The sequence below is a fragment of the Trichomycterus rosablanca genome, chromosome 12, assembly GCF_030014385.1.
Source record: "Trichomycterus rosablanca isolate fTriRos1 chromosome 12, fTriRos1.hap1, whole genome shotgun sequence".
NCBI lineage: Eukaryota > Metazoa > Chordata > Actinopteri > Siluriformes > Trichomycteridae > Trichomycterus > Trichomycterus rosablanca.
The window spans coordinates 33,358,323-33,369,754 of record NC_085999.1 but is presented as its reverse complement, the minus strand read 5'-3'; the positions used below and the strand labels follow the sequence as shown (position 1 = coordinate 33,369,754).

General features: G+C 38.1%; 1 protein-coding gene across 1 annotated transcript in view; it reads left to right on the top strand.

The window, feature by feature from the left end:
• Positions 1-9,265: 9,265 nt before the first annotated feature.
• Positions 9,266-11,432, top strand: part of LOC134324243 (E3 ubiquitin-protein ligase SH3RF3-like) — a 31,469-nt gene continuing 29,302 nt past the window's right edge. The window contains exon 1 of the mRNA XM_063005965.1: positions 9,266-9,601. Coding sequence (XP_062862035.1) covers positions 9,266-9,601 — 336 coding nt within the window. The remainder of the gene's footprint in view (positions 9,602-11,432) is intronic.

The following is an 11,432-nucleotide window of genomic DNA, read 5'->3' as shown; positions in this document are numbered from 1 at the left end:
ACCCTTATTAGCATGGTTTAAACACATGGACTCAAAAAAGTTGTAGGGTGTTCACATACTTTCGGTCAGTATGTACAGTATGATTTTTACATAAATAAAGGAGATATTTGGAAAGCATATTGCGGTCGCTGGTAGTTTATGGCTTTTGCCTGAAGGCAGTGAAGCATGAGGTGAAAAGTTGAGATCAACGTCAAAATGGATTTAAGGGCCAACATGTTTTTACTAGCTCGAGGTTGAAAATAAATCAGATTTGTTGATGAGCAGAACATTCGTATCTTGGTTCCTTCTTTAGAATTGATCAGGATTGTGCTGAGTACAAAGCCAACCTGAAAAAACATGGGACATAAGGCAGGAATCCACTCTAGACCTACAGTACATACAGCACTGGTCAGAGGATTGTACGCACAAAGGTATGATTTCCAGTAACCATTTCACCTACTGGCATGTTTTTGAAACCCTAGGGAAGCTCATGTAGACATGAAGAAAACATGCCAGACTTCTCAAAGAAAGTACTTATTGGTAAGGATTAAACTTGAGTTGTGAAGGCTGTGCTGCACTGCTGCCTGTAAAGTCTTTTAACTACATTTTATAGGCAATAAGCATTTAATATTAACAGATAAAGTACTGATATTACAACCAAGTAGATAGACAAGGTGGGTTGTATTAAGGTGGGTAGGTAGGTGGGTGGGTACATGGGTATAAAGGTGGGTACAATGGTGGGTAGGAAGGCAGGCATAAAGGTGAGTAGGTGAGTATAACTGGGTAGGTAGGTGGATATAAAGGTTGGTATAATGGTGGGAAGGTAGATGGGTTTTAAGGTGGGTAGGTTGGTGGGTTTAATGGTGGGTAGGTGTGTATAGCAATGGATAGGTAGGTCTGTCTCTCTCACAAAGGTTGTGGTAATTAATCACTGGGCTTAAGCTTATCGTGTCTCCTGTCTCCAACCTGGATTTAGCTGGGAGAAGCTACTATTTCCTTTCATCTTTGGATGATTTTAATTACAGCGTATCTGTCATCCTCTTGTTCAGGGAAAAACAAACTCAGAGAGAAAGATGAAAAAGAAAAAATCCTTCAACTGCTGCTTTCATTTCTCTTCTCCACAGAAGAGGGAAAGGAGAGAGAGAGATGGACTGAGTGAGAGAGTAGTTGGGAGAGGAAAGAGAATGTGTGTGTGTGTGTGTGTGTGTGTGTGTGTGTGTGTGACTGAGAAACAGACTAATGTCTGTCATCAGAGCTTCTTTACTAAATACTCAATCTGCCTCTACACACACACACACACACACATTCTACAGGGAGGGGGTGGTGTGGGGGTGGTGGTGGTGAGGTGTTGGTGTGTTGACTCAGGGATTCATGTTGATCTCTGGTGGCGACAGGATGGAGGTAGTCGGATGAAAAAAAGAAAAAGATTGATGGTTGCGCTCACACATTTAATCCCACTGCACTTTAAACATGTAACTACACACCATTCTCAGATTTCCATTTCCTTCAAATTATCTAAAGTATATGGACACCCAACACCACCCCAACATCACAACCAAATGTGCAACCTTATTCTAAACACACTACCGTTAATGTGTGGTCTGCTGCTTAATCATCCTTGACTTTTCTGGAAAGCTTGTCACTACATTTTGAAATGAGGAGCAAAAACAAGCCCAGATTCATATGCTTCCTCCATCAAACATTACAGCTAGCACTATGTATTCTGACGGGTAGTTTTCTCCTGGAATCCACCAAACACAAATGTATCTTTTTTAAATAAAGATTTATGATTCTGCTTTAGAAAACATCCTTTCACAGGTCAAGTGGTCCAGAGTCCACTTGTGGTGTGCCTTACATAACTTTAGCCAAAGTTTCATTGTGCATATTGATCTTAGTATTGTGTGTATCTGTTTGCCCATGAAAACTCAGTTCATAAAGCTTCTTATTTACAGTTTTGTGCTGTTGTTGCTTCCAGAGGGAGTATGTAGGGTTTAGAAGTCCTGTTTGATGAGCTTGAGAGGCTTCATGGCTGAGCTGTTGTTGCTTCTAGAAATGTCAGTTTTAAAATAGCATAATGAACCAACTTTGTTGGATGGTTTAGTGTCATATTTCTCATATTTATCTAGCAACATGACTACATTGTTAATCTTATTAAAATATCAAGATCTATAAATATTAATGCATGTGCTGTTCAGGAGGGTCCCATGTCCTCCTGACAAAGCAAAATAACTGGGTAGCTAACTGCTAATAAACTGTTAGCTTGCAAGAGCCACAGGTATATATAAGTTAAAGTTTAGTATCAGACACACAAGTTACAGTCACATACTAATACAAAATCAGTTCGAAGGTAATTTTGGTACAGAAGGTACAGTCCCCTACACAACTACTGGCACCCCTGCTAGGACAGTTGTAGCCTAGCGTTTAAGGTACTGGACTAGTAATCACAAGGTCACTGGTTCAAGCCCCACCGCTGCCAGGTTGCTGCTGTTGGGCCCTTGAGCAAGGCCCTTAACCCTCAATTGCTCAGACTGTATACTGTCGTGCTATTGTAAGTAACTCTGAATAAAAGGCGTCTGCTAAATGCTGAAAATGTAAATGTTAAGTTCACTGTAAGGATGTGAAGGCAGGAGACAAGTGCATGGATGAGAAAAATATGTTCAAGTGAATGAACACAATGAAAATAAACTAACCAGTTAACAACACTAATTATTTAAACCACTAACAATGATGGGACACACACTGACAGAGAACTAGGAATATTATACATCTAAACGGAGACCAATCATGGAACATTTCCTGAAGGAAAACCTAAAATTCCAAACATCTATCGAAGAACAGTGAAGTAAGAACCAGGAACAATGAAAGAAACAATCGAACATCAAACAACGCAAGACCAGGAGGAAGCAGAACAGAAGGGTTACACAAACAAACCCTGATTACAGACACAATTTAAAACAGGTGATTCCGATTGGCATGGAAGAAATCAGAAACAAGGCGCGTACACAGGATATGAGACACAGACCTGAAAACAAAACAAGGTTCCCATTTAGCATTGACTCAGGAACTGCAATGCCAAGGAGAAAGAGTGACACTGTTCAGCTTTTGGTAAATAAGCTTCATCTCATCTCAAGAAAAAAATTTAACCCGTAATAAATACATTTACTCTGAGGAAAAAATCCTCAGAAATAACTATTTTTTTATCAAAACCACATGTGCAATTGTTGGCACCCTTGCATTTAATTCATTGGACAACCTGCTTTTGCAAGTAATACAGCACTTAGTCTTCTCCTGTAACATCCTATAATGTGGAAGAAAATAAAGCAGAAAGTTTGAGTTCATTCCTCTGTACAGAATCTCTCCAGATTGTACTAGATCCCAGTCTGCTGTACTCGCCACTTTAGCTCAGGATTAAGTTTTTTTGGCAGAAGTAGACAGATTTAGATTTTAGTGTCCTGGTACTACATGAAGTCCATGATGCCATGAACCCTTACAAGACTCCCTGGAACACTGGAAGAAAAAAACTGCCCCACATCATTACAGGCCCTCCACCATACTTCACATCAGGTTCTTTTCAGTGAAACATGAAGTCATGGATTACTGGCTGAAAGTTTCCAGACATTCTAGTCAATGTCTAAAAATATGCTTCAGCTTTTAAAGAATGTCTAGGGGTGTCAATAATTGTGGCACATGTGGTTTTGTTAAAAAAATATTTTTTTTCCTTTAAATACATTTTATTTGAATTATTTTTTAATGAGATTAAGATAAATCTGATTCACCAAAAGCTAAAACCTTTTATATAACAGTAATTGTGGATGGTAGTCTTAGGATTTCAGTGATTGTTACTTTATGCTTAAAGGTACATCTAATGTCTGTATAGACAAATGTAATCAGAGAGAGCAGATCTGCCATTAATGAAATGCTGCTAAAGCACAGGTGCCACTATCCACATTTAAGCAAGTTTTACAGTAACATAAGCTTAGAGGCTGTTGTCCAACAAACAAACAACTGCATCAAGTTTTTTCCATTTAGATCAAACAAAGAATAAGTTTATTTGGGGACAGTGAATAACAGTATGTTTGAAGAAGAAAGACTGTGGCATTCAAACCCAACAACACTGTACCTACTGTGAATCATGCTGGTGGTGATACTATACTTTGGAGCAGTGTTGCTGTTGCCAGTGGAACTGATGCGTTGCAGAAAACAGATGGAATAATGAAGAGGGAAGAAAAGTTCTTTACTCTTGGACACAATGGAGAATTTCAGCAGAAACCAAAACACATTTACATTAGAATTGATTTCGGAATACCCTTTCAAAAGTCATGAACTCAACCCTCTCAAAAATAACTATTTATTTTTGTATATGTTCACATGACTTCATCCAAGAAGTGTTTTCTCAGTAATGTTCTTTTATTAAAACAACATTTTAATAAAAAGTTTTTACGCATCTCTGAAATATATTTTCTCAACTGGGACACCTTAATTTTGGTACTTTACCCAGAGGTTCACATACTTTTCCCAGCTCAGATTGTAAATGTTTATTAGATGTTTTTTAAATCAAAATTCTGTGAAATCACATTTAAGTTAATGCTGAAACTTGATTCCAGTGGGTTCACAGAAACAAATATCTAAACTATTCATTATAACCCTTTTCTTAACTTTTTTCACTTTTCGGCCCCCAAGGCTGAGAAAGAGCAAAAGACGGAGGGATTTATGTCCCTTTTTGAGTTGCCGTAGTTTGAAGATCAGACAGATCAGAGCGAGATCAGAGGAAAGAAGGCAGGCAGGCGCATGTTGGTGAAGCAGGACTTTCCCTAAAGCGTCCTCACCTCAGACGCTGCAGAGAAAATGATTACGCACCTTTAAAAGTTTTAAAATCGGTTTAAAATAATTGAATAAAATGTTATAAATTGTGTTGGCTGTATGCTTGATCACATGAACCATTATCATCAGTTTATAATCATTTGAAAAACATTTAATTCAAATGCTGTTCATCCAAAGTCACTGAAAGTTGGGACCGAATATAAGCAATGGAGGATTAAGGTCCTTGCTCAGGTGCCCAACAGTAGCACCTTGGTGGTAGCGGGGCTTGAACCAGCAAACGTAAATTAAAGCACTTTTTATTTATGTTGTATTTATGTATTCTTAATAAGTTTAACTACACATGAAGAGCTAAGTACACAAGTTTTAAGTAAAGAAGTAAGTCAAACAGCTAAGATGCTAAAAAAATGCATTTCATCGTTATCCACATAGGTACTTATACTAGAATACTAATTAATACAGAGAGAAATGTAAATGATCACAGACAATGCTTCAGTTTTGGGCATAAACAGTCAGAAAAGCAACAAATTTGGTTCACTGTCACCATTTTAGAATTCCAACCAGAGTTTCATAAGAAGCAGCTGATTGAACTGGAAACCAATGGACATTAAACCAAATATAAAATGTGTTGCTTGTATATTTTTTATCCAGCAAATTATCAAAATGTATCTGTATATGTATGGATAAACACATATGATGTTTTAATCATTCAGCCACAAAAAGCAGAACTTTCCCCAAGGGTCTTAATCCGAACGTTCAGATGCAGCGAATTAGAAGCTGCTGGAACATTGATAACACTGACCACATTCGAATAAGCTTTACATCAGCATGGACTCTGGGGTTGCATCTGACCATCTGGACAAATTTCCTCACATCATGTGGTGTCATGTGGTGTGGGTTTTCTCTCTAAACCTTGGCACAGAGACCACTGTTCCATGTACTTACACAGGCACACCAGAAGCAGTCAATTATAATCACTGATAAGGAATTAGAAATCCAATTATATTTTAGAACTTTTTTCCAATAAAGCGTGTGTTCCAATCATTTAAAGGGCAAGAATGGTTGTGAGTGATGAGAGTCAATAAACATCTAACTGAATATACCATTATTGTACTGTAGTCCTGGCATACTAATATCCTGGTGGGGGAAAATAGCAATTATGCATCTGATTTCCATCAGACAATGCAAATTCAAAAAAATCGGTGTAGGTAAACAGGTAAACTATTGCAACTGTTTGTTATTCTTTCATGTAATTACATATTTCCAAATTACTGATCTTTAAATTCACATGTAGAGCCAGAGTTTAATCTGAATAATGGACAAACTAAACCATGAGTGCAGATTTCAAGCAGAAACTTTTCTTTTTCTCCTGTACAGAAAGTATCAGACCCCCCTCCTCTGCATTCCTGAGAGGTTTTTGGATAAAATTGGTGTCTTACCTGCAGGAGGAGACGTGTCCTGTGCGGGTGAGTGTGTAGAAATGAGTGAGTGTTTATAAAAAAGCTTCACGGTTCTTTTTTATTCACCTTGTTTCAGATGACCACAAGAGAGCTGAAGGAATAACGCCAGAGTGTCTAAATCCATGTGGGATGTGAGAGTATTTTTTCTCTTTAGGAGTGAAAGCTCCACCTAGAGAGAGAGAGAGAGAGAGAGAGAGAGAGAGAGATGAAATTCTCCACCCACAATCTGAACAACCTGAAACAGGTACAGAACCTTCAGCAGCGAATTTACACACCGTGCCATCTAGTGGTGTAAATACTTTTTTCTTTATTTATTTCTTTATTTATTTATTTATTTCTTTATTTATTTATTTATTTTTCTTCGGCAGTCTGTATAATAATAATAATAATAATAATAATAATATGTTATATATATATGTAATTATATATATATTTTCCCCTTATACAGTCAATGCACATATGCACCTTATCCACTACTTTTTTTTACTTGAAGTCTGTCAGTGCACTATACTGTATACTATACTGTACTGTTTTTGTCGCTGCTGTGTTGTTTATAGTATTGTTTATTTAATTGTTTATTCTATGTTTACATATAGTGTTTCTTTTTCTATTATTTAATTAGATGTATATATGTTGACACCTGCACCAAGAGAAATTCCTTGTACATCTGGTAGTTGGCCAATAATAAAGATTCTGATTCTGATAATAATAGTTTTAAAAAATTTTAACAATAAAACCTGTTGCGTCCTTTACATTTTAGGCCTATAGCGCTGTCAAGAGTTTAAAAGTGAAGTTAAACGTACAGACAGCAGAATTTAAATGATAATAACAATTTAAAATAAATAATAGTAATTCTCTTAAAATGAAAGAAAGGGCGATATGGTGGGGCAGCAGTTACTGTGGGTGCTTAAGGATTCCAGCAGCCTAGGTTTGATTTACTTGATAAGACTGAGTGTTTTAAACTTAATCTCTTTTATGTCCTTTTTAGGAAGGGGGGTTAGAATGCTCATAAAGACCTTCTTATTTCAACCCCAGATCCAGATACATGCCTTCATATTAATCATCAATGCCTAACTTAACAAATGCTCTTCTAACAGAATAGGCAGAAATCCCCACGGACACTTTACAAAATATTAGAAAACCCCTCTCCGGATGTCTCTTGCTCAGCCAGTTAAAAATAATATAATATGTCAACGTTCAAAGTGATTTTTATAATAACAGTAAAAAAATATATAAATTCATACATAAGGACTGCACAGTGGCTCGGTGGGTAGCACTATCGCCTTACAGCAAGAGGGTCCTGGGTTTGACTCCCAGCTGAAATTGTCTGGGTCCTTTCTGTGTGGAGTTTGCATGTTCTCCCCGTGTCTGCTTGGGTTTCCTCCGGTGCTCTGGTTCTCTCCCACAGTCCTCAGGCATGCAGCCTGGTTAACTGATTATATATTTTTTTGGTATAAGTAACAGGGTAGTGCTGAGGTAGTTTATGTACAGTAGTTTCTATAATGAACAACAATGTACTCCACCAGATGGAGCCAAAGAGCTTCACAACTTTAGCTTTTGTAAAGAAAAACAGCAGTGATTTAAAAGCCCGTGTTTAATTAGAAAGAAAAGTAAACTGAGAGTTGTTCTATATGTTCAATACATAATGTAAAGATGAGCTGAATAAAAACCTGATCATTTTTACTACTGCATCAGCAGCGACTTCCAGAAATTGCAGCAGAAGAAAGTGAATGTTATGAGGAACTTCTCCAACCACATCAGCAAACATCAGGTACTTGTTTTATTTAATCTGACACGGATCTTATTGATGGTTTGTACCGTAGTGGCTTCTCCAATAAGAAATTAACAAAATGTACGAGAGAAAGCAAAAAGCCAGGTTTGGGAGGACCATGCTATCCTGTCTGTCTTCTTCAGCCATTTGTGATAGTCTTAATATAACGAGAGACTGGACAAGCACCCAACTGGCTTCTGTTAAGAAAAATAATTCAATTATCCTGATGTTGCAGTGGAGGAACCTGCAAGATTGGGTCAGGTTTAATACTTAAGCACACTTAAGCAAACTGGCTATACAAAATTACTCATCTGAATGTTGTCTAGGATTAATTTCAAGATATTAACATGGCAGCTTCTAACAGAGGAATATGCAAAAGCTCAGTCTTGCTGGAGTTAAGCTTTAGGTGATACACTGACATCCATGGTGAGCTATCTGCTAAATATGATGAGAGCTGAGAACACCGGAGGCCAGGAGAAGTTAAATATGTTAGATTATTTTTTTGTTTGTTTGTTTTTAACGTTTTATTGTTAGTTTATTGGTTATTATGATATTTTTATTTATTTAAAGATTTATTACTTTTCTAAAACACTTTCAAACGTCAGCTCATTTTGATCCGTACAGTTTATTCTTTTATTTTTTATTTTGAGTTTTCCTTCTGAATGCTGGGAAAGTTGTAAATCTGTGGGTTTTTCTAAAGCTTTTTGACACAAGTCCAAAATATTTGGATAATGAAATTTCCGCTGTGAATAAACACATTTGAAACATTTTATCAAAGCCACAAATATACAGAAACTTGTCTCGTGTTTGCTTAGTTATTTTATTTAAATTTGTAGTAAAAATACAATTACTTTATTACTTTATTCAAGTATTTTATTTATTTATTTAAGTGTTGTTATTCTTTTATTAAACTATTAAATTATTATTATTATTATTATTATTTTATTATTAATCTTGGTCGTTCTGACGCCGCATATGTGTGACCATGGAGACCGCTGACCAATCACAAAGCACCAAGCTCTGCTGAGGGCGTGACTAATGGCTGTAAAGCGGTGGGTGAAAGAAGATGGTTGAAAACCCACCGCAATTCAGTCCAAGCTGCACTGGAGAAGCAGCGCGAGAGGGAGAGGTGGATTATGACTGCGCTCGCGCTCTGCTCGGGCTGCACATCACCAGTTTGATGATGATGATGATGATGAGAGCTGGATGGTGATGAATCAGTTTCATTGATGTAGAAATGGATGAATCGTCGCTGTTGGATTTACTGGAGTGCTCGGTGTGTTTGGAGCGGCTGGACGCGAGCGCTAAGGTGTTACCGTGTCAGCACACGTTCTGTCGCCGCTGCCTCGAGAGCATCGTGAGCTCGCGCCGCGAACTGCGCTGCCCAGAGTGTCGCGTGCTGGTCGACTGCGGCGTCGACGACTTACCGGCCAACATCCTCCTCGTGCGACTGCTGGATGGCCTTAAGCACCGCGCGCCCGTGCGCCCGCTGGGCTCCGGTAGCGCATCTCCTCCTGCCGGTACCGCCGCGGTGCGGGACTCGCCCAGCGCCACGCGCAGCTCCCCTGTCAAGGTATGTTCATTAAACACAATGTTTACCTGCAGGGTGTAGCGACGCGCGAGCCTGAAGTTCCGACATACAGACCATAATGCTCGGTAAGAGCGTGTTCGTCCCAAACCGCGACCGACCTGAAGGTGTTTCATTCCTGCACACTACTTGGTACATAGGCATGCGGTTTGGCAGGTGACCATGGTGAAGCAGCGGTGCCCCCATTTGATTGGTTTGTGTTGTTGTCATAATGACCCACATTGGGTAGAATTTTGGTGTACTTTTAGGGCAGTGTAGGGTTTGAAGTGTTTCCATGACGACCACATGGTTGCATACTGCTTTCATATGCAATTTTGTATGGTAGTTTGCAGGTTGAAATGTAACCATGGCAACTGAGTACCGACGTACTACCCAGAAATGTTGTTGATGATGGTATGTAAACATGGTGACAGTGTTGTTGTACTGTCCAGATTTATTATAATTATGGCAGTGTGCAATGTGGATCGTGCCCATGGCAACCGAGTACATGGTGTACTATTTTGATGTTGTATTTATTATGGCTTTGTGCAGTTTTCGATATAAAACATTGCACTATAGTGTAAATATCCTACTGTACTTCTGCATACAACACAGTGGATAGATGTGGTTTCAGCACCATAGTGACCCAGGTGAACCTCTCTGGTGTACAGACAGTACTGGTTTGCTGTCAGCACCATAATAAACAACACATTTAAAGTATTGTTGTGGTAGCATTTGATTTGAGATGTAGCCTTGGTGACCAAACGGTTGTACTTTATAATAACACATTTTGTAGAATAGTTTGCAGAATTAAATATGACAATGGTAACTGAAAACTATTAGACCGGTGGCTGTATATTATTCTTCACTATTATTTAGATGTGTAGTTTGCAATTTTTTGACAATCGTGTACTGCTGCATCACTGTTATCTGTTATGTTCTACTGATAGTGGGAGAGTAGGGCTTATGATGTAACCATGGTGAAAATGGTGTTATTCTATGCATATGGATCCATAGTATTAGTAAGGTAATATGCCATTTGGGTCGTAGCCATGGTGATCGACAGTGGCTAGATTTTCAATGTACTGTTGGACCAAATGGTTACCTACTACTCACATACACTATTTTATACTATCTTAACCGTGGTAACTGAGTACTGGTGTGCTTTTAGATGTTTTTTTAGATGTATTTATTATAGTAGTAGTTTAGATCATTGCCATGGTCAGTGACTGGCAGTGCATACACATGACATGCTATATAGTAAAGACGTGCTGGTTGAGATGTAACCATAGCAACTAGAACTATACATCCTATATTTACATATTGTTTGTGTGGATTGTTGTCAGGGCAGTGGTAGCTCAGTGGTTAGGGTACTGGACTAGTAATCAGAAGGTTGCCGGTTCAAGCCCCACCACTGCCAAGTTGCCGCTGTTGGACCCCTGAGCAAGGCCCTTAACCCTCAACTGCTCAAAATTGTGTTCAGTCATAGTTGTAAGTTGCTGTGGATAAAAGCATCTGCTAAATGCCATAAATGTAAATGTAATTATTGTGGTGTTATTTGATGGTACCAACAAGTAAAGTATGTCAGCTTGTAACCATGGTGACAATTTTAGTACTTCATTAGTTGCATCATAATCATTTAATATTAGTTATTTTATCCCATGTAATTATGGTTATGATTGAATCCCAGAGGTTTACTGGATACCCTTTTAAATTATCAGAAATATATAAATAAAATACAACATTTAAAAGGAACTGTACATTTTTACTTTATTTAACATCAGCAGCAAATTAGCAAAAAATGTTTCATGAATTGGTTTTGTTTTATTAGAGGTAA